The sequence below is a fragment of the Cylas formicarius genome, unplaced genomic scaffold (genome assembly GCF_029955315.1).
Source record: "Cylas formicarius isolate icCylForm1 unplaced genomic scaffold, icCylForm1.1 PGA_scaffold_6__28_contigs__length_40554024, whole genome shotgun sequence".
Classification (NCBI taxonomy): Eukaryota; Metazoa; Arthropoda; class Insecta; order Coleoptera; family Brentidae; genus Cylas; species Cylas formicarius.
Window position 1 is genome coordinate 25189615 of NW_026844347.1, and position 24655 is coordinate 25214269.

A 24655-nucleotide genomic window follows, 5' to 3' on the forward strand; every position below is an offset into this window, starting at 1 on the left:
TTTTCCGCCTTGGTTGTTTTAAGCTTAACTGAATCGCCAATTTATGCTTAAAATTTACTAATTTGGAAAGTCCCGAAAAACGGGACTTACGTTAGCCCGTTGTTTTGGTAATTGAACAATTTACTTTTTCTTGTTGGTAAAGAAAAATTATTGAATTGTATATAGATGTTGAGAAGGCTTTTAATGTAATTCCTTCTATATAATGATTCAGGGTGGATTAGGCTTTTATGGCCTTTTAATTGCCTTCCAGTTGAGAGAGAAATATAGTGTAGGGTGTGGATTAAAAATGAAATGAAATGAATTTTTTTAACAAAAAACAAGAAACTTAGTTGAATTCTCAAAACTTTCTCAGGATGAATATAGGGAAATAATATATAAGAATGACCAAAAACTGATAATGGAAAATGCAATAATATTTAGGGCTATATTTAAAAAATAAAAGTTATGCCAATGCTACTTTTTCATATCGTTCAAACTCCTTTAGGCCTTTTCCACCAACCTCTAACTCTCACACCAACGTTCTACACCTTGATAATCGCTGTTCTTACTTACAATGAATTTTTTCTTATACTTAGTTTTGAAGTAATTTTACCGCTTAGTTACTCTTCGGTTGTCTTTGTGGTTTGATTTTTCATTCAAGTTGAGTTTGTTTGTTTCTTTGCGTTTGTTAATTTTTAAGCAATATTATCCAACTTCGTAGTTGCACAAAGTAATAAGTAGCTTATCAACTCTAATTTTAATAACTTTTTTTTTTGGTTTACAACATTTTTAAGTTGTGCTTCAGTTTTGTGTTTAATTAATTTATTTTTTTATCTATAATGGGAAACAAAATTGGTCAAAAAAGGTGTCAAAATCACAACATATCACGATTACACGCGATTACAACATCAGATAATCTTTGTGTAAAGACTCAACCAATTGATCAATGATAAATTTCAAATTTTCCCGCCTCAAAAACTAATAAAAGATAATAGATAAAAATAAACAACATTTTGGTGTTTATTTGTAAGTATGTACTTTGTTATCTTCTTTTAGTCTTTTAGTTTATTTTTATTTATATTAAATTTATAACACTATCAACGGCATATGTTCATTTCTGTTCTGTTTAGAAAATATTGAAAATCTTGCCCGTACCTCAAGTAATGTAATGTAATGTAATGTAATGAAAAACGACGCGTTAATCATGTTACCTGTAATCAAACGTCGTACAAGCCCTAATAGGATATTGCGGCACACTTATTCGTAAGGCAATTAATTATTGGTCACGTCGGTATCCGAAGAAAAGCTTCATTTTAATCCTAGATTGCTTTTAATTATGCAACTAATTTACATTTAACCGCGTATTAAACTATAAATCATGGAAAACGTCGTTAATAAACAAGAGCAATAAAAATTCTTAAATATTAAATCCTGATCGTAGGCATGAGGTGAGTAATAATGGCAGACCAAAAGGTGATTTAAATATAAAGGGGCTACCCTGTTGTGAGCCAATTGCGGGCTAATTTACGTTTGTTTTTGTTTTCGGCAAAAAGCGCAATTCTCTTCGCAGTAGGCGGCGCCCGTGCTGTCACAGTAATGGAAAGTTTGGTGGTTGAGTTACGCTGAACGGAGTTTATTTTTAAAAAAATTTATAACGCACGTAACGCAAATTTACAATATCGATCCATTAACCGCTAGCACGTGGTTTTGATGTAAATAATTTCAACATCGAAAATGGAAATAATTTGGTTAACAAGTGTCAAATCAGTTTCTTTTATGTACTTATTTACTATAGCCTGGTGAGAATTCTAATTTTCAGCGTTTTCAATATATCGGTATTTGTTCGTTGTTAATTATTTTGTAGTAAACACTTAAGATGAGACTTAAGATTTCTATAGACTCTCGGATAGAAATCGATAAACAACCTAACAATCTTAACCGCGACTCAGGTCTCTACCTGACGCCAATTAGGGAATCGGTCATCCGGTGTTTATGCCACTCATTTAGCTCCGCCCCTCTCAAACAATATATAAACAGGTACAGAGTAAAATACGAGCCAGTTTCAGTCAAGCTCTGAAGAAGCCAACAGGATGATTGGCGAAACGTCAGAAAGTTCGACTCAGGAGGAATCCAGAAGTTTTGTAAAAAGTAAGATGAAGAAATGTTCGGATGCCCCTATTACTACTAAGAAAAAACAGTTCTTTGAACGGTGATCGAGGACGTTACGAGTGAGAACATTATGTTTGGACCAAGTTTCTTCTACGTTATTTGCTCCAAAAATGTAATCTTTTTATCAAAATTAAGAAAAATACACCTATAAAAACTGAAAGACGGCCGCTGGTTAGCGAGTTTGATAAATACTGATGATAAGCTTTTGTCACATATTTAGAAAGGTCACCTTCTCAGTAAACCTAATAAAACAATCTCAATCTCAACAGAATCGAACGGTTCAGTTTGTCGTAAGTCAAAGGAAAAACAGTACGAGTTGTTAAGGTGGAGGAATGAAATATGGCAACGCTAGACAAATATACTTCCGCTCGTAGTTGGGTGCTGTAAGTGTTTGAATTTAGTAACTTTTAAGTTTGCAAGTTGACTGCAATAGAGACGCCAGAGAGAAGAAGAAACTTCCATGCATTACAAGTTTGGTTGGTCTGGGGTATAACTATAAATGTTTTGATAATATTTTATATTACAATTGAATAGAAGGTTTTTAATAAATTAGTTATGAGCAAGTTGTACTTTTTTGTCCGCTTGGGTGGCATGCAAGTGCAGACGGTACCGGTGTTTATTGTCTATTTGTGTAACTTCTGCATTGTTTAACAAACACTGACAATAGCACGTGCAGGTAATATATATAAGCGGAATACTATGACATTCAAAGATTACACTTAATACAATTATTACTTAAAAGTGGAAAATTATTTAAGGTGTCTGGAAGAAATGCAAAAAACGTTGTTCTACGATTGTGTAACGAGTTATTACATTAAATGCAAAAGTTGATTGGTGTAGTTTTGAGGTAGTTCACGGTTTATGTTTGTAAATTAGATCTTTAATATTTGTGACAGACAAATATTGAAGAGGAAATATTAAAAAAAGTAAAAATATTAGGCATGTACAGCCTTATATAAAATTGCCTTAATTTTTAATGCCAAATATAACGAGATTATAAAATCAGGTAGTTCCCATTAAAAAAAAAAGTTTTTTGACAGTTTTTTTAATTTAATTTTAATTTTTCGCGTACCCTGTATTAATATATAACGAAAATTCTTATGAAATCCGTTATTCGGGTCCTTTGTCTACAGCAAAACTTAAATGCTTCCGAATCAAGATATTGGCAGATATTTTACGTCTCGCCAAAGTCATTTTTCGCATAAAACATTAAAAATGTCAAAAACGGTTACACTTAGGTATAGGACATTATACACAAAATATGTCTAGAATTTTGTATAGAATTCAAAAATGAAGTAATATCCCATGTGTTCCATTTAATATAAGTTGATACCGCCCACGAAAAATGAACCACCCTGCATATACAACATTAAAATACATTGAAAGTTTGTAATGCCCCAATTAACTTTTGTATACTTAACTTTTGGCTTCATCCCCTATAGTTTCTAAAATAAGCTAGTGCCCCAAGATAAACGGCCTGCCCTATACAAAGTCATGCATTGTCATTTCCGTAGCAGTGAGAATTTCTATAACTATGCTGTTAACCTTAATCTTAATAAATCGTATTGTGTGCAACACATGCAAAAATATACTCGGGCCGCTCTTCGCAATCTTGCAACTGCAAAATTGAAAATTTCAAAACGGATTATTCTTTTTCTTTTCTTGCATTAACAAGTAGCTTCGTATATAATCAACTGTCCATAAAAGGCATATTAAAATTACATACTGTCATCGAAAGTTGATTAATTTAATTCGCCTCTACGGCGTATATACTTTCCACTTTTTTTTGCGTTCGGGGGTCGTGTTATTTCTCACATTGATATATTTTTATTACTACCTGTTCACTAACTACATTGTTGCGCATGTCTCGAATAGTTTGTAGCATCAATTTTATTACGATGGCTTTATCGGCCGTAATTTCATTAGTGCTTGCGTAGAAAAACGAGAATTACGGCTTCGTAAATTTCTGGAAATTTACAACCAGTGTGACGACATTGTCAGAGTATAATTATTGCCACCCTAAAAAATGGCATAGTTTATTAACGAATGCAATTAAAAGTTACGGCAGCATTACATTAATTAGTAACTCGTGAACTGTGTTCTAATTTAATTTTGTTTAGTGCTCAAACGGAATAATCCCAAAAGCACGTTTGAAGTCACCACCGCAAACAATGTCTAAGTCACATTTTGCGTTTTTACCTATCTTTTGCGGAAAAAAATCGTTTTAATTGATTTAGGCTTTTCTATTCATTAGATATAATGAACATTTATAAGAATCTTGTTATATATAGTTGTTTGTATATATCCAATTAACGCGGTATAGCTATGCCACAATTCCATGTGAACTTAAGTACGCAAACTTAAGAAAGGTACAGCAAGTGGCGCGAGCTTGGGTTGTGCAATGGCACTATTGTATATATGTATATAACTATATACCTATATATACATATACTATATACCTATATATACATATACATATACCTATGTTGGACTTAAATGTGGTTCCATTATGTTTGTAAAATTTCATATTTTGATATTACGACTTGGTTCATTTTGGAATTAGCTGCTAAAAATTTACAAAAAATTCCCCAAATAGACAGCGACTTATAGCATTATTAAAGAAAGTGATTCCAAAGCTATTAAGACGGCGTACATAACAGCATTGACTTTATCTTAGTAAATAAAAGTAATAAAAAGTTATTAAAACATTGTAATGTACTATTTATATTTTTAATTTCTTATAATTTATGTTTTGCAGCAAAAAGTCAGATTTTGGTTTGCAACGGGCGGAGCAGGATTCTGCCTTAGTCGTGCGTTAGCTTTGAAGATGATGCCCGTAGCGAGGTAAGTAGATGATATTATTAATTATCATGCTATAATATTAATACTTCTTCATCGTAAAACACGATTAACATTTAGTTCGTTAATTTGGTTCCACTTATTTAAAGGGTTATTTATTAGTAGATTTTGTGTGTTTTTTATAAATCACTGCTAGTATTAAGATCGCATCGAAAATATACGGCCACGTAAATTTACGGTTTTTACAGTATAATCAGTGTAAATCGTTTTTCAAAACCATCATTTGTGAGGGTATTAAAAAGTAAAATATTCTTTTCTCAATGTCTATTTCCAAAGGCAATTAATTTTAAAACGAGGTACATACATTAGTTATTTTATAAATGAATTGTTATCTGCCACCTAATAATAATTAAAAATGATCTTCGTTCAATAAAATAAATTATTTTTCGTCATGCTAAGACGTGTCTTCCAATTATCATAGGACCGTCATTACTAACTCTCTTGTTAGATAAATATCTCAACCGTCGCGATGGAAACAACAATGACACACCGAAAGTAGTTTTTTTTGTGAATTCGAATTATTTCGCGAGTTGGACCGACAGACGCTATTAATTGGCTCCAAACATCCAATCTCATTAGCCGCGATAGCGTCTGCGGTATTTTCAGAATTCCGGTCCGCCTTCTCCCCGTACGAAAATTAATGGTTTTATTTCTATCTAATCGGCTGTCAATTAAAAAGCCCGGCTCTCTCTTTTCCGAATAAAGTGATAAAAAAATCTGTTTTTGAATTTCATTTGGGGCAAAACTGACGAAATATTATTTGTGTTTTATTTGTAACGGAAACCACGAATTTGAATAATATTAAGGACAAAAGAAATATTTAAAAATAGATCTTAACTGGTATTTGGTATGCCGTATTTGTGCCTATCTCTAGTGCTCAAAGCACTGTGAAATATGGTCATGCTTTCTGAGATTGTAACTAAAACGAATACAAGTATTTTGAAGTCGTTGGAGTCTCTCCTTATCTCGATCAAGTATAGCTGGCCAATAGACGATACTGCAATAAGCGACAAGATATAAAACTAACATACCACTGTGTTTAAGTTTGACTTCTTTACTAAGAAAATGTTTATCAATATCCAATGTCCTCAATTTATAGAAGGCAGTTTTCATATAGTCTCTCTTAAAATAAAAGTCAATTGAAAACTTTCAATATGATTCCAATATTATAACTAAGTCGACGCTATAACTATGGTCACAGCACACGACCTTTGCCATTTTGTCAAAAATCAATCCAATACAAAATAAACGAACAATAAGTATTTATTATTTATATATATTATTATTTATACAGTCTTTTAAAATATAGTTAATTATCGATGAAATTTATTTTGATAACATTTTAATTGGTTGTAACATTTTTGTTTTTAGAGATATCAAGGTAAACATAAAAGCAAAATGTAGGGTTAGTGGTCAACTTTTTTCCAAGTGACGTATAAAACAAAAGACTATTATTTTTCTGACATATAAGCCTACATCATATATTTTTTAAATGGAACGCCCTGTATACAATAGTGTTTAATAGAATAGAATAGTGTAAAACACTTTATACTTCAGTCCACTCGTTTTTGAAAAATCTGCAGCAGCAATAATTATTTACAAATTAAAGTAGATCAAAAACACTGAAAATGACAAGACACACTAAAGTAAAAAATTCTAAATACTGCTGCATGTGACCACCATTTTGCTGAACACATTTCTCATACACTCTAATTGTATGATGTCTTCCTTGCATTCCTTTTAAACATTTAATACGTTACCGTTTTCTGAAAATTTCTTTGCCAGCGTTGGAAATATCTGTTCTGAAGGAGCTCAATGCTCTGGATAAAGTCTAATATAGTCTAAAAACCATTTTAATAATAATGACTTGGACAATAATTCAACTAACAACGTTGTTAACTAATATGTCAAACATAAACATATTTTTATTTGTCAGTCAGGATACCCTTTGGAATTCTATAAAAATTTCCTATTTTTGCTTGTCAAAAACGAGTGGAATATAAAGTGTGTTACATCATTGTAATTGGAATAAGATATTCTATTAAACCCATATATAATATACAGGGTGTTCCGTTTAAAAAATATGATGTGGGCTTATATGTCAGAAAATTGATAGTGTTTGACTACTTACCCTATATTTTGTTTTTTTGACTACGTTGATATCTCTAAAAACAAAAAAGTTACAGCCAATTAAAATGCTATCAAGATAAATTGAACGTACGGTACATTTTCTGAAACTAATTATTGACGAAATGTTATACACAAATTTCAAATAATTAAATCGGGATCTATACAAATGTGATGTTAATATTCTATTAAATTAAATATATTATTAGGAAAGTTGTGAAAATAATATACGACTTTACAATTCATGCATACTATGCATTTATTCCACTAGGTAGGGTAGAAAAATATACAAAAAAGTAATGCGAAATAAAATAGTTAATAATATTCTACTACACCACAACTTTACCATTTATCTACTAAACTTAATTCAATAAATTGAAGACTAGATTTGACGTCATACTGTGTCAGTTGAGAGGAAAGAAGGTTGATGGGTCTATTATATGGTTTTATGTTCCTTTAATATTTTATATATTTGTATATTTTTGTTTGCTCTCTTCCCTTCTTATTGTACGCTTAATTACATCAGTTTGAAATTGCAAATTAAAATTTGCCATATTGTGATGAAAAAAAGACATGGACATTGTTTAACTGTCTGGCTTCGTTTTACCACATTTTTTGGTGTAACAATACGCCATTCCCGAATTTCAGCAAACATATCCATTGTGCGATATTTAACTCGATAACACGATGAATAATTTTGCGCATTAATAATAATTACGAAAATATGAGATCCCTTTGTTTAGTGCGTTCTTTGTTACTTGAAAAGTTTCCGCTTTCTTTTTGGGTTGTTTGATCCGCGTCGATTATAAATTAATCTATTTTTTTTTTGGCAAATCAATACACAAAGGCGATGAGATCAAGTGTCTTTGTTAACCTTTATCTTGGATCTTGCATTACGATAATGGAACTATACAATATCCAAATCAAAATTTATTTTTAAACTGTTCTCTATATAGTGTTTGATAACTGTCTTTTCTTATTTGCGTCAACTACGTGGGGAATTGAGACAGTTTTCATATCGAAATATGTGTAACCGAATCAAAGATCTTATTGCTGATAGATATTTACTCCCATGTTATACAAAACTTTTGCTTATTTTATAACTATTCATATCTATGATTTGTTAATTTCGTGTTATTTGTCCTAAAAACCTAAAACAAAAAGGGGCAGTGCTTAATGGTGGATTAGAAAATAAAATCAGTAAATTAAAATGTATGGAAGTGATACCAATCAGCTGTCATATCTTAAATAAGATTTCTCGCATTTTGTACATTTATAGTAAGGATCCACATTAACTTCTTCAAAATCGTAAAATATTGAGCCATCTTACAGTATAGCGAACTTCATTATGTAAACTTTAGCTATTTACAAAATGTGAAAATATAGTATATGCACCTTGTCGGAAACGTGAATTCCACTTTTCTGTACTATTTGAGAGAAGATAGAAGCGTGGATTTAAATATGCGTCAAGTAAAATAACTTTTATAAGTGGGTATACTATTTTTTCGCGTTTTATAAATAAATATTTATTTTACCTAAAAAACTCAATTTTGACTGTCTCGACAATTGGGAATGTCAATAAATTTTTAAATGAAGCTCCAAACGAGAGGTTTATATGCACTAATAGTTAGTACGCTGTAATGCTTTGCTGTAGTGTTTTGAGGAATTTTACTTTTTAGTCACGAGTTTCTTTAGGCAGGCGTTCAGCAAACGTTTAATAAATAAGTTTTTGAAAAAGTTTGTATACCGTTTGCACACTATATTTTTTCTACGACTGTTCCAAAGAAAAATGTGAACGATTCACTGATGAATGCGGAACCGTCAAACAACAAACGACATCCGATCGCTTCCACCATATTTCGAGTAGGGAGTAGAAAAACACTATTTAAGGAATAGGTGTAAAGAAATTGCTATTACGTCAACACATGATCACACGTTAGTTACCTTGATCACCTTATCTTACCTTATGGTTATTTTAAAATGACCCAACTGGAAAATAAAGTTGTAGTTGTTGCTAGCAAGAGCTATATAGGGTGGTCCATAATGAATGCATCAAGAAGCTATCCTAGATTCAACTCGCGAAAAGAATGATATTGAGATAAATATTGTGTTAAAGTTTCGTTTTCGAAATTGTTATTTCTGCAGGACGCAAACAGTTTTTCAAATATTTACCAGCCAGCTATTTGATGAAATATTAGAATGCAAATATTTTTTACTAATGCATATTGGCTAAATATCAAATATGCCTCAGTAAAATTGTTGCACCTCAAACATGCCCATATCAAATTCTTAATAACAGTTTGTGATATTGAAACGGATTTTGAAATTTGTATCAGTGGCCGATTTTTGTATTATGTATTATACTTTTGTTTACTTCGAAATCACCACACTTCAAAAGAAAGTAACTTGATGGTACTAACTAACTAGCACCCTATACGTATTCGTCATCTCAAAAAGCCCCCGAATACAAGTTTTCATATCGATACTTCAAAAATTGCTTCTTGAGCCATAGCGAAATAACAATTTTGAGAGCGACATATTATTAAGAAGACATATTAGAATCAATGTCATTATTTCGCTTTATTTCTAATTCCACGCCGATACGTATTGTCATCTAAACCTGACTGATGTTTTTTGCGCAACTGATTTCGTATTGACTATCCCCGAACTGAGCCGGCCATACACGGATAGAGCCCTATCAGCAGTTCATTTTTCGAACGCTTACTCCATAATCGTTTCGAGGACGTCGCGTCGGCGTTTTCGCGTGGGGTATGATAAACTATCGGCCGCCTGCCGTTCTCACCTAGTTATCTGATTCGCGAATAATTAGCATTTTAACAGTTCCGAGAGAAACTCAGCTGGAAAAAAGGCGCAGTCCGTCGGCCCGCATGCAGAACCGCAGATTCGTTTTGCTCGTTTCGTTTCAAATCGAACGAGGGTATTCATTAAGCGAAGAGAAAGAGGATAATTAAAAAGCACGAGGTGCGGTTTGGTTTTCCTACGACTCTAAACGCCGACCGTGTTACACGCTATTTCACTTCGACTCTGGTTTTATTCGATCGCATTTGTCGTTTCGGAAATAACGAATGGACGGTTTGAAACGTATATCGGAAAAAGTTAGATACAACCCACAAAAAATTGTCTATAATAAATTTTGTAGCCGGAATTGTCGGGATTGTGGCATCGGCACCACAGGAGTGGGAAAATATTGTGTTTTTTATTCAATTATTTATTTATATACAACTACTCAACAGAATAATTTCAAAGCAAATAAAAGTCAAACATCAAAAAAGAAAAAAGAATTTTCGATCGAGGCTTACTAAAACTGAAACTGGCCCGAGTGTATAACAAAATGGCAAGAAATGATTCCACCGGAGTCTGAACGTCATTTTCATTTATACTAGGATACTGGCCTAATTGCCAAAAATTAGCGAATACAACAAATTAGCAAATTAGTAAGTTACCGATTTCCGCCATTGTATGCAATACCAACAATACATATTAGAAGCCTCAAAAGTTTTTAAAACAATTTTTTGAAATTTTTGGTTTTTAGTCGAAGACAACTGTTGTTATTCCTAATTATACCTTTGTTATATCAAAATTTAAAATAATTACTCTAAGAAAAGAAGTGAATAATCACATACCTCTCTTTCAGTTCAATTAAATAGTCAAACATTACGTTCTTTAAATCGTCTATCCAAGAATTTCTTTTGATAAAGACACGGTGTTGTCCAAACAATTGTCATGTCATAATATATAATTTCGTGAAAATCTGAACTTTTAGTTCTTATTTATTTTGATAAATGGATTTTCATCAAGTAAAATCCACCTCAGTTCAAGAATTTCTTTCTCTTTTATAGTTAACTCCATAGTGTTCAAGCACTATTATTTCCTCTTCTTTCATTTCTTCTTCTACTTTTCTTTTCAAAAGTGAGTTACCCCTATTACAGATGTGTTGTGTTAGTTTGAAGCTTTATTGATAATACTGGATGCTATTTTGTCATATTATACTCTTTCCAACTCTAATTTGTGCAAATTACTAAAGGTCGTGCAATGTCATTTTCATGCCGGTATAAAAAGAGATATTTATTTCTTATTTTCCTTTTTTCTTCGCCGATATATAACGTGTATTGGAAATGGAGAGCTACCTTTTTCGAAGTAAACTAAGATATCTTTTTCTTCATTTGGTTATTGGTAGCAAAAAGTTAGAAAACAGTTGGAGTTAACTTTCTAACAACAGAAAATTAAAGATAAAGCAGAAGAAGATACTTGACATGTTGACATTCATTATGTGTGGCTCATTGTCGATTTTAAATTAAAGAGATAGAGATGGTGGCAAAAAGGGAAGCTAAGGGAATCATCTAGTACCTCGTTTTTCACAAGCAACAAGCTTTTTTTTGTTTATTAGTTTTGTTTTGTTTTTATTATTAGTTATTATGAAAATATCTGTAATATTAATAAACAATGCCTTTGCTTATAATTTCAAAACCCTATAACCATATTATTGTTGTTGAGTTTTATCGCGAAAAAGCTGATTATCTTAACCTCTCTACCCTTTGCAATTTTCGGTATAATCGCAGGCTACGTTCGACCTATCGAGTTCATGGAGCGGAATTTTTCGCTTGCCATCTGACGTTTTTGGGTAACTCGGGTTACGGTGGTATTCCCGCCCAGAAACGGGGTCATTAGTGTGCACGTAATCCCCCAAAACGGTATAGGTAAACCGACAAAGAAGGTTCAAAATTTTTACTGCTCCATATTAAACAATATGTAATATAATAAATAAAGGTCATTTATTCAATTAAATTACGTTGTAATTTAAATTTGAAATTAAAAAAAAACACCGTACTTTTCTTTCCGGTAATTTGAACTTTGGAAAATGGACAAAATTGAGGGAAATCGAGCTCTCCCAGAAATCTCCTCATCTTTGGGATAACCAAGGAAACTGTTTTGTTTAATTGCTCCACGGTTGACCGAATCTTAAATAGTTGAGAGATGGAAACCTGTAGGGCGGGTTATGTTATTAGGGTCCTTGATGATTTCGACAACGCCTGAATATTTTCTTGAATAAAAGATTGGCTTATTAAATCTGGTGTCCTGTTTCAAAATAATGTTCAGAAACTAATCATGTTATTTGTGGAAATGTGACTGATCTCTGGTGTTCTTTCGGTATGGTTAATAATTTTCGACCCGTCTCCCCAATGTATTTATTCTTTGCCACAGCTGCACGCTACAGTGTAAACACCTGCTGTCTTGACGGGAATTTTATCTTTAACCGATCTTATATGTTAAGAGGTCGTAGGACAAGTGGAAAATCTAGTTCTACCTAGTTATATTTTTTCGGAATTCTTGATATTTGATCGGTGACATATTGAACATAAAGAAGTACTACAATTGCTAACAGGGTGAATTACGTAGTTACTTTGTGTAAGTGTTTCTGGTGAAGTGTATTTTTTGATGAAACGTATGATATCTTGAAAATACTAATTGTTCGAGATAAGAACTCGGATAAGATGTGTTAATACCTCAAAACTAAGGAATTAATCAGGAAAGAGGGCAAAATAGAGTTAATATCCTAGGCAGGAGAAATCGAGAAAAATTGTATCTACACATCCTACAGAAGTTTCTTTGAATTTTTATTATTATTATATTATTTTTGCATGTATTTTTTGTCCATATTTTTTCCATTGATAATTATGCAGAAAAAGTTACAAAGACGTACGTACAAAGACCAAATTGTGATTGCAAAGAATTGGTTATTGACAAAAATTAATTTACATTACATTTACATTTACATTCCTTACAGGGTGTTCATTTTAATTTATTAATTAATTCAATGAGGGGCTGTATATAATTCTTTAGGATAAATTTGAGAAAATTGCTAAAATGATTTCACTATTATTGCTAACTTGGGGTTCCTAACCATTGTGCGTGTTATTCAGTTGTTGGAGTTGATGTACTTCCGTAGGACTATCAAAGTATGTTAACAAAAACTCCTGTAATAATTCCAAAATGATTTCGGTGTGTGATTATAATCCAAGATGCCGGTCGGGTTTCGAGAAGACGACCCACCCAAAACATTCCTCCCCCCCCCTAACGCAGTCTAATTAAAAAGGGACGATTAGCCAACCGACGAAATTCAGCAAATATTCGACCATTGTTATTGGCCGAGACGTCCGAGCGAATAATGCGAAATATTCTTTCGTCAATTGCCTTAACGAGGCGAGGGACAACGTGAAATATCGCATAGTTTTAAATTAGAGCCGGGCTCGGAGCCTCCGGTATTCCGTAATGAGCCGATTTCGAAGACCTTGAACTAGAATAATCGGCACTGAAAAGTTGAAATTGGCCAGAAAAAACTCCGTTCTCGCGGTCTCGTTAAAAGTTGATCTTTTATCCATTTTTTCCTCGCTTTATTGTTTCGTTCGCCCCGATACCTCAGTTTAATTTTTTTAAAATATATTTGTAGGTTTTCTTTATTATTTTTTTAATTAAAAAACAATTTGTGGTAATTATTGATTACTTATTATCATTGGTTTTTTCCAAAATAGAATTTTCTTTTTGACATGTTTGTTTTGGTTGATTTAATTAAGGCTATACACTACCGCTAACTATCGGAAAGACTAATAACTGTTCTCCTAGATAAACCTTATTATGCACTTGAGTATTGAGTATGATAATGAAAAACTGGTTTAATAATAACGATAACACGTTATAAATTTTGTTCTGAGCATAAAAAAACGTTACATATGGATTTAGTACTACAGTTTTGGTTAGTATATTATAGTATAGTATAGTATAGTATAGTATAATACGTGTTTAAAAGTGTCGTCATTACTCCTTTATCTATCTGATAATTAGTGAAGTAATTTTTATCAAACTTATTTTTTTGATAAAGATGCCAATTCTCTATTTTTCATGCTCCAATTATTGTATAAAACCTGGCATGCTGTTGGACTTGTACTGACAATAAAGTAATTTTTGGATTTGATTTGATTGTAACAAAACACGAAACAAAATACAAAAGGATTTATTATTATGATTAAAAATAGCAAAAAAAAATATTTGAAATTTAAGGCAGGTAAAGAGAAAAAAAAAGAGAATGGGGCTTGAAACATTTTTTTTTGACCAACTCCTTCAGTGTGACCTTTTTAAAGATCCTGTTCTCTTGGCAGCAAGGTGGTTTGGTAACTGTTATTATTAACAATATTTTTGAAGATAATATTCTCTACGTTTTGTTGTACCTATATCCTCTAGCGATGAACATTAACATTAAAGTTTTTTTTTTCATTCTATCGCAAATAGCTGGTTACTGAGGATTCTTACTAATACTAGGTAATAATTTTGAGCAAATTATTTATGTGTTTTTCGATCAACTTTGACGGGCATAACGACAGCTGAACAAAATTATAGTATATAAATAAAAATACATTTTTTCAATTATATGTAGTTACGATTATAGTTGGCATTAAAACAGAATATCCCTTAAGTTGGTTATAGCACTTAACTCTGATATTTTTTACGAAATAACCTAAATACTATTGAGTTTATCGGTTCTACCTAGAAAATGAACAAAAATATATTAAATCAATAAACTTGTGCCATTATTCTGTTTGTGTTAGTATTAACTAAAATCCATTAATTTAAAATCTCAGGGATAAAATATGAATATGTTGTAAAAAGAACTTAGGTGGAAAATTTTATTAAATATTAGAATTAGTCAGAATTATTCAGACGTTTAATTTGTTTACCGATCATTAGTATTCAAACTAGAATTACTGCTCTAAAGCAGTTTTCCAGTTTTGGAGTTATGGTCTGTTCATAGATATAAGAAAGTGACCAATTGCTTTTAAATGGGATTATCCAAGGGTGGTCATTAACATACAATGCAACAAGATTATTACCTAAAGTTTCGGAATTTAAATTCAGGTAAAATTGTGGTCCGTAACAGAAAATAATTTTATACCTACCTGTGTTTAATATTATTTGGTTTTGTATACTACTTAGTTTAAGTTTATTAGTATCCATTCTTATTTCGTGTGTAATACAACGTGCGTTGAAGCGTGTGCGAATTATGCAAAATATGTGCGAGTCTAGTTTATCTCAGGAGATGCTCCCGCCCAAATGTAGAAAATACTATTCTAATGAGACTAAGGAAGTTATAGACAATGTTTATTTAACTTTCATTGAACGTGGTGCCAGCAAGCAAGCATCTTTAGAAGAAACGGCCACATTCACGAAAATTCCAACATCAACTGTATGGAAAATTGTGAATAATGCCATTTCAGCGAGGAAAAAAAGAAGCGATGCTAACATTTAATCGAGTGTAGATGAAAGTGATCAAGATATAATACGGCGTAAAATTTACCAGTTTTTTGAGGAACAAAGCGTGCCCACATTAGATATCTTAATAAGGAGGCTTGAAAAAGATGAAACCGGTGTTAAATGTGGCAGAACTACCTTATGGAAGTGTCAACACATGGGTTTTAGATTTAAAAAAATTGAAAAAGGCAAGTTTTAATGGAATCTTTTAGAATTAAAAAATGGCGACTGGAATATCTAGAAAAAATTAGGATTTACAGAGAACAACAAAGGCCAATTATTTACTTGGATGAAACCTGGTTCGACACTTATGATACCCCGGAAAAGGGTTGGGTTGACTCAACTGACAAGTGTAAAACAAACGCGCCATCAAAATGAGGTAAAAGAATAACTATTTTGCATGCTGGCTCTAAAGATGGTTGAATTCCAAATGGACTTTCTCTGTCTGCGAAAAATATTAAAGATTCGTCTCTGGATTAGCATGAAGACACCACCGCTGATTTATTTGAAAGTTGGTTTAAAAACAAACTAGTTCCAAACATTCCTCCTAATAGCGTAATTGTAATAGACAATGCAAGTTATTACAGTAGACAGTTTATTAAAACCCCTTCCTCATGTGACACAAAAGCAACAATCCAAAACTACATGTATAACAACGACATTTATTTTCACGAAGATTATACCAAAAAGCAATTAATTGAGGTTCTACAAAGCTTGAAACTACAAAACGAATACGTCTGTGATAATTATGCAAAAAATCTAGGGCATACAGTTTTAAGGCCATTACCACCTTACCACTGTATATTTAATCCCATTGAAGTTGTGTGGCACCGAACCATCGTATATCCATATTGCAAATAATATAGAACAAATAATAAATAGAACAGGCGATGATAGCGATAGTGATACTGACATATTATGTGAATAATTTTAATTAATTTAAGTAGTTAATAAAATAGTTTTGGTTTTACATTTAAACATAAATACATACATAAGTAAATACACATTGTTTAGTATCTTTCCTAACAAAGCCCCAAATAATTAAATTCTAAGCAAAGTACGGACCTGTTCGGCCATATTTCATTCTTACAGCTTGCCCGGGTCTTTCCTTAATCTGTATCAGTTAGTCACTTTCTTATATCTATGAACAGACTTTACCTGTTCATCACCTATATTCTAAAAACAGTGTCTCTTCTATTTTCCTCTTTTTATAAAATATCTTGATTTAAAAAATATCTAGATAACTCTTTTTTCTGCTTTGTAAAAAATAGTCCAGGCCTAATAAAACTTGAAACAAAAATAATCGGGGAAAAAATGTTTTTTTCATTTCTTCGCCGTTACTTTTCTCGTGCGGTTGGGCTTCAAATTTATCGCGTCAGAGGGATAACGAGGGATTCATAAAATGCATGAAAGCCGCGAACGATTATAAGTGCTTTGGGTCTCTTAAAACGTTTTAAATTAATTATTATTTCTGTGTTGTTGCTTTGATATGGCGTCGGTATTTAACAGCCACCGAGTACGGGCGGCCATTTAATTATTTTTAAATTCAATTTATGGCCGCGCTGCGGTGCGTGACGCGATTTTTATTGAAACTGTTGTTCCGGTTCTTTTTTGAACCGCTTTGTGATTATTCTCTTTTTATTAAATTTAATTTCGTCAGGTGTAAATATGTCAATTGTGCAAGGCGACAAAAATCGCAGCGTTGTAGGTGAAAATGTGAAACTTCTTCTATGCCCCAAAGATAAGTTGATTAATTTTGCTTGTTTAATGTTCTTTCTTTTCTCAACTCGGATTATACATTATTTGTCTTCGTTTTCGGTATTCTTTTATTTTTGTTATAGACTTTCTGTTTCTTTATATTGAACTTGAACAATTTTTTTTATTACATTAACCTACAATTCAATTAACCGCAATAAGCAAACATTTTATATGGAGCTACGACTCTTAAATTCAGGCTCCAATATTATTTCAATATTTTAGTACTCCATAACATCTCGTTTTAGAAGAAGATAATAAACCATAATAAAAATAAGAAAAGTTACTGTAAAATTGTTATTTCTTCCGCAGACCTATATAGGTTGTTATCTTATAATATATTTAGTCTTGTTTGAATAATAATTGTTTCAGTTTACATTTGTAATAATTTTAAATTTAATTTTAATTTCAAGTTCAAGTTTTCCTAGCAGGATTAAAAATATATAATCCATTACTTAGTTAACATAGTTTAAAAAAAAATGATTCCGATACCGGGAATCAAACCCGAGCCTCCTGGGTGAAAGCCAGGTATCCTAGCCACTAGACTATATCGGATATGACAAATTGCGGAAATACTAGAGTTCTCCAGAACATTTCTGGGAATTCAATGACGGCCTTTAGTTGGTTATGTTGACACCATTAGATAGATTTTAACATTGGTTTTCAAAGGGAACGAAAGTACTGCTCCACTTTCCTCTAATTCTACTGATCTCTACCGTTTTTCAAAATGGATGCGCCTCAGGCGGCATTGATATTTTCGTAGAAAAGGCAATGATTTTCCGTGCATACCTCTAAATTTCACCCACTAACCTGCACTTGGCGCCATTTTCTTTCGAACTGATTGACGGTCTGTCAGCAGACATGTTGGTTGTTGAATGCCGCAAGGTCATTGGTCAAAAACGAGATTTTATGTCTCGTGCATGCGCATGTTGAATGGATCTTCTCAAAAACATTTCATAGTTGCTTCTTAAATTCTTTTATTATCTGGTAGCTATATAAAATATTCTCTTAAGTTGAGGTTTTTTCCCCTAATCACTGCACAAACGTTCAGTTTTCTCGCGTGACCAGCCAATTAAACAGAAAATAAAACCCCTTATACTAATCTTCGGATATCGATCGTTGAAATGACCGTTCGGTAAATTTGAGGCGTGGCAAACTCAAAAGCTCAAAGGTCATCGCAAAACTTCTGTTGCGCACGTTTCCTCGATCGAGCCGTACCTAGATCGTAGATTAAACTGAAAATAGCACGCTCTATAATTAGCCAATCACTTCGGTCGTGATAACACAACGTTTAATTTTTTTTCTCATGCGTTTTCGTTTCGCATAAGTTGCACCATTTACGGTAAGTCGTGCTCCACCTTAAAATTACTCGCAGGATTTAATTATAATTTTTCAGGCTGTTTACGGTAAACCGCGTTCTGGGCGGACGGAGACAAATATTCGGACATAAACTGCTGCATAAGGGTCACCTTTACATCAGTTGTTGCTGGGGTATGCACTGGGAGAACTTGTTCGATTACATTTCTTTCAATGTGGAGGACTGGGTTTCAGTGTTGAAACTAAAAGACCTTGCAAATAACATTTCTCTTTATTTGACTTAATTTCATATTTCGATTGTCCACCCGATGGATTATTTTGGATGGATTTGCGAACAACGTTTTTTGATTTTTTGCTACATTATGACGGTTCCTTAAATTTTGCCCTTCTTCCGATGAGTTTCCCCGTGGACTCAGGCAATTGACCATCTAATATCTTTAGTGACTTGTAGTAAGTGGTATATTAGTAAAACAAAACTTCTTCTAAATGTACGACTCGAACAACCCGAAAGGAAGAAACATTGAGATTTGATAGCAGGTGCGTGAGAACTTTACTGGAAAAAGCCGCAAATTTGAGGAAGCCGTCTTCATAGAGAATATTAAGAACGTTTTTAGATAACCCAGTCGATTTTTAATTGATGTGACCTTATAGCAAACACCAATGACGAATGTTTATTCAATTTGCAAGGTTTTCCAGTTGCTTAAGCTGCTGCTGCAGCGTCCCCAATTTTGATTGTGTTGTTTGTTTGAAGATAATAGACAATGATATTTATTATTTACTTGCCCAAAAACCAACCAGTCTTCTCCACCCAAAATTAATAACATCTGTGAGCGGAAGTGTCTGAATTGTTGTTTTTTTATAAAAAAACGGATTATGAGGTTTTATATTTTTTGTGACAATATTATTCAGGTTTTTCTTCGTGCTTTTTAAGGCAGATCTCTCCAACAACAACTATTTCTTTACTTTTTTCCCACCCTTGAATCTTAGGGTACAAATGATCTTCTGGGGCAGCTGTTTTTTGTTGCGGTGCTTTTAATAAGCTTGTATTGTACAAGTTACAAGTTACCGGGATTCGGGGAGAGAAGCTCTGCAAGCTAAGGCCTTATTGGTAAATCTGGAAACCTTCACAATATCGAAAAAACTGGCCGAATATAATACGCAGCACACCGAGGTGAAGAAGGCAATAAAAAGGCAGATCTTTGTAAAAAAGTTTTACTAACCAATAGGATCTAAATTTAAAGTTCCATTTTCATGGTTTTCTGAATCAAGTCACGATATTAGTTTGAATTATATCCTGCATGAGTTTAAGTAACTTTCACGAAGCATTGCAAGTCAATATCAACAATTTGAGTAATGCTATCGATTTCCTCGGCGATTTTCCATACCGTCCGATTTTGTGTAGTCGAATTGAAACACGTATTGCCTCTGGGAATAGCACCGCCAACACGGACAAGTTAACGCACGCGATAGCCGCGATAAATGGGATATTTTTCCGTTTTTAAATCGTTTTAACCGCGATCGCCAGTCAACAAAACGCAATTCAATATTGCGGTTGGGCAATTTAAGGAGCGATTTTCGATTTCAATCGAATTTGGAATGTTCAATAAACTCGCCGTGAGAAAATTTGTCGAAAACCGATTACGAAATATTAAGGAAAAGGCGTATTGAAATTCGATTTTTGCACTCAAATTAATCGCAAAATCATATTTGTTTTTAACGCTTGTAGTTTTGGTTAGTAGTTTTAATTGATATTCTCTGTATATGCTACATTATTAACTTGTTTTTGCTAAAGAAATTTAACGCTTGCCAAACTTAATAATAATATTAATAGTACGTTTATTTGGCAAAATACGTTTTAGGGCAACATTTCAATAAATCGATTGCTAAAAGGAGTCTGAAAGTTAATTTAAAAGATTCGGGTTCAACTTTCGATCTAATAGGGACAGTATTATTGACAATTTTAATATATCTGGAGCGAAAGATAACCACAGTCTCTCTTGATTGATGTTTCGACATACACTTGAGGATTAGCTTCGCTCCAAATGCGGCAGTTTTGTTTGTTGACGTAGCCATTCAACCGGAAGTGCGCTTCATCGCTAAAAAAAATTCGCTTATGAAAATCGGGAGCAACGGCAATCTTGTTTTGGGCCCATTCGACGAATTTACGCCTTACTTGATGATTGTTTGGCTTCAATTCTTGCACAAGTTGGATTTTGTAAACACGTAAACCAAGATCCTTCCGCAAAATCTTCCATAAAGTGGATGGACACCGATCCAATACCTGTGCTCGATGGCGGATGGACTCATTCGGGTCTTCCTCAATGCCACGCTCTACAGCAGCAATAGCTTCTTCTGTACGCACCGTACGTACGTAAAATGCACTGTTGCACTATTTGCAAGCGTTGTTCAGGCGTGAGTCTATTCATGGTGAATTGCCAAACCACACAACAACTGAGAATAAATCACTTGACAGTTGTTAAATCGGTCGCCATTTTGAACAGTAATGCCAAAGTTCTATACATCGAAAAAAAACACCCATTATATAATGGAGAATTAATCATAATAACTGTTCTGAATTATGAAAAGTAGGTCAAAAATTCTATAATTATCTCGTATAATATTTATTTTGCGGAGTAAATCTGCGCAGTCAATTAAATTATTAAGAATTTTGTCCTGAATTTAGTATGCCTATAGGGGGTCCCTATCAAGCTAAATAGCGAAATCTAAAAGTTTCAAGATTAATTATCATGTTTATGCATATTAATTACAAATTCGGGTTCTTCTGTCAAGACATTAAAACATTTGAAATAATTTTTGTATGTTTCATTATACACCAAATGTAAATTTGATCAAATCATTAAATAAAACCGAGCGATTGTTAATATATAATAATCTTCGATGTTTCAGCTTGATCATTTTTATTTGCAAATTTCCAAGTAACTATAACGTGGTTCTGTATGGTGTGGCTGACACGAGATCTTGAATATTTTGTGCTATAGGCTCTGCTGTAGACTTAAATTGGCCTCTTTTATGCTTAAGTGAACTGAGAATCAAATTTTAAACATTTTATGACTCTCTCATAATTCTCATTTTCCTAGCAACTTCTGAACTGTTTGGCTGTGTAGGTTTCTAATGTTAGAGACCAAAGCGTTCTCTACCGGGTGCTCCATAACTGTTCCGCAATAGAGCAACAGGTGGTACTACAAATGAAAATACGATTTGCGCTGATGATTAATTTTTTCCAACCATGTAAAGTTGAGAGTGTTTTGGCCTTTGTTCCAGAAAAGAAGAATTCTTTCTCTATAAAATCTATGGCAAAATTTTTGAACTATGTTCGTCGAATCTCAACTATATTTCTGTTAGGTAATCCGTATTCTGGGCAGGATTTAAGATTTACAATGACTTCTGATTATTATGTACTTCTAAGACTCTATGTAATCAAATTCTTGTGAATTCGACTTGGATTTTTTATTCAAGTGAAGTTTTAACAAATGAAGTTCTCCCAGATTTGATTTTCCCTAATTTTTGCATTTCAATTTATCACACTGGAAAACTTTTGCGTTAAAATTTCCCCCCTCAATGTTATTTAGTATTCAAAAATCAGTCGCCTCCGACACAATTTCACGAGGATGAGTCGTTCCCCATTGCGTTTTAAATATCGAAACAAAACGCTCAAAATTAAAAAGGATAATTTCCCTTCATTCGAGCGACCGACTGACAATCTCGAAATTAAAGACTGCGACGGAAAGCCCTTTAATTTGCTTCGTTCTCGTGACGTTTTTCCTCATTTATTTTCGTTACAGTTCTGCCCCACTTTCAAAAGACATTTGAAAACGATGAAGAAAAATTGGAAAGTTATTTTTCTTCTAATCCGTACGGCGCGCCACAGGACGATTAATTATAATCGAACTAATAATTAAAAATCACAGGTCGTTTTTTAGCTTCGGGGCGGACCAGTTTTTTTGTGAAGAATTCTATATTTATTTAATAAAACGTCCACACTTAATTCGTCGCAATTGTTACTTTCTCTAACTCAGTTGTAGATTTTAAAAAAATATTTGTGTTCTAAAACTTAGATATTTTCATTGAAAATAGTTTCTTACCATCTGTACGTGGCTCTTCCTACCTGAATATCAGTTTAAAATATTAGATATATATTTAAAAATTAATATCAAATGTCACTCAGTGAAAATGAACCAAAACTACAAGGGCGCTGAAAAAGTATAGTATGAAACATATTTTTAAACTTTTTCAGGCACCTATTTATTTATTGCTATTATTATAAAACTTATCGCATAATACATTATTTTAAGAAAAAAACGATCTCTTCCAAGACCAAATACCCCAACCAAGTAGTCCCTTATATTTTTGTTGTGCAACTGTGTATAGTATGAATAATTTATGTTTATATCTTGTATCTGATTCGCTTCGCAGTTTCTTTGACTAGCCCTGCCATCATTTGTCTCAATAACCGTCTACGAGATCCAATTTGAACGAAGCGCAAAAAGAAATGCGTGGCGAAGGTTGTAGAATAAACCTAAGAAGGTTTCGGATTATAGTACGATCAACGCGTTGTTATTATTCGTTCTACTGCAAAAATGTAAAACTTTGTAAAGTTGACGGGCATAATATAATTTGTTCAATAATATGTTATATTATGAAAAATTGTTTGCGCCAAATAAAATGCTTCATTTTTACTTTAAACGAAATAAATAAAACATAAATTCGCAGTTATTTTGGCGAATATATTAAAATTGTTAAATTTTTGGGCACCCGAAGCGATTCAAAAAATGCTCATCGAAGAGGATTCTAATGACCAACACATTTAGTATGTAATTGATTTGACGATAGAAATTTTTTAGCTAATCGAACTCAATTCTCTATTCTGCAAGAAATTCGAAAATTTTTCTGTGAGTTTTGGCAAAAATATTAAATTTTCTCTGCTTCAGATGAAGTCATCCACCATTTTCGACGACTTCGCATTTTTTTTAATCGTTTTTGAAAATCCAAGTTATACTGTGTGCACAATGAGTTTTTCACAAGCATTTGCACCAAATGGTGCTTGTAGTTAGAAGAAAATGTAGAACCAAACCTCGAACCGGCTTTCCAAAGTATTTAGCACTTCCTATAAAATCAACTTAATGGAAGACCCTACGAGTTTAAAAGGTACGAGGAGAGGGCAAATCTAATTCCGTTCGTAGTTGGATGCAGTTAATAAAAACAAGTATTTCCAGTTGTAACTTTTAATTTGCATTTTGGTTTCAAAAGCTTGTTGAATTCGACAGAAGAAATACCAGCACTTAAAAGTTGTTGTTGTTCCGTACTAAACTGCGCTTTCGTTAATCTTTAATTGATTACGGGTTGTATAGAATATATCAAATATGTTTTCATAGATATTGCATGTGTCTACTATTCTAAAACTGTTATCCTATAAGCATTGGTCCGCAAAATGAAACTATATAGTTATTTTTCATTTTAATCTTCTCACAACAACAAACACAAATAAATACACGATTACACGTAAACCGAAACTTAATGAAGACCAACTTATACTGGAACCAGACATCTGAAGAAGTGCCTATTATGAGAGGAGTTCGGCAAGGATGTGTGCTCAATTGTTTAATTTATATGCAGAAAAAATCTTCAGGGAAGCCGTCGAAGAAAGAACAGAGGACGCAGTAGCTAATTTTATCTGCTGTAACATACCATAGCCAACAAATGGTTCTACGTTTAAATATAAAGAAAACGAAATGGAATAGGCATCAGCAGCTCAGCCCAAGAAATCAAAAACAGAATAGAGCAACCAAGAACATCTTTGAAGAACATGCAAAATGTGTTACCCAACAGAGTCTTAACAATTCTCTTAAAAATACGCTTATTACGTTGCTATGCCTTTAGCATATTATTATTCTACGGTATGGAAGCATGGATCCTCACTAAAACAATATGTAAGAGGACTGAGGTTTCCGAAATATGGGCTTACCGGAGAATGTTGAAGATATCATGGGTGAACAGAGTGACAAATCATGAACAAAAAAAGAGAGATACTTAATACCATTATAAGAAGAAAGCTGGAGTATTTTGTCCACGTAATAAGAAATAAATATAAATATGGATTGCCGTATAT

General features: G+C 32.9%; 2 protein-coding genes and 1 non-coding gene across 3 annotated transcripts in view; 1 reads left to right on the forward strand and 2 right to left on the reverse strand.

The window, feature by feature from the left end:
• The window catches only part of LOC132703787 (galactose mutarotase-like), a 48711-nt gene extending 30557 nt beyond the window's left edge, over nt 1–18154 (reverse strand). The window contains exon 1 of the mRNA XM_060673260.1: nt 18022–18154. Coding sequence (XP_060529243.1) covers nt 18022–18101 — 80 coding nt within the window. The 5' untranslated portion in view covers nt 18102–18154. The remainder of the gene's footprint in view (nt 1–18021) is intronic.
• LOC132703788 (fringe glycosyltransferase) overlaps nt 1–24655 on the forward strand; it is a 128000-nt gene that overhangs the window by 86451 nt on the left and 16894 nt on the right. Inside the window, exon 6 of the mRNA XM_060673261.1 lies at nt 4907–4992. Within this exon, the coding sequence (XP_060529244.1) occupies nt 4907–4992 (86 nt within the window). The remainder of the gene's footprint in view (nt 1–4906; nt 4993–24655) is intronic.
• On the reverse strand, nt 17695–17766 carry Trnae-uuc (transfer RNA glutamic acid (anticodon UUC)). Its single transcript has one exon. It is a non-coding gene; the product is annotated as a tRNA-Glu (tRNA).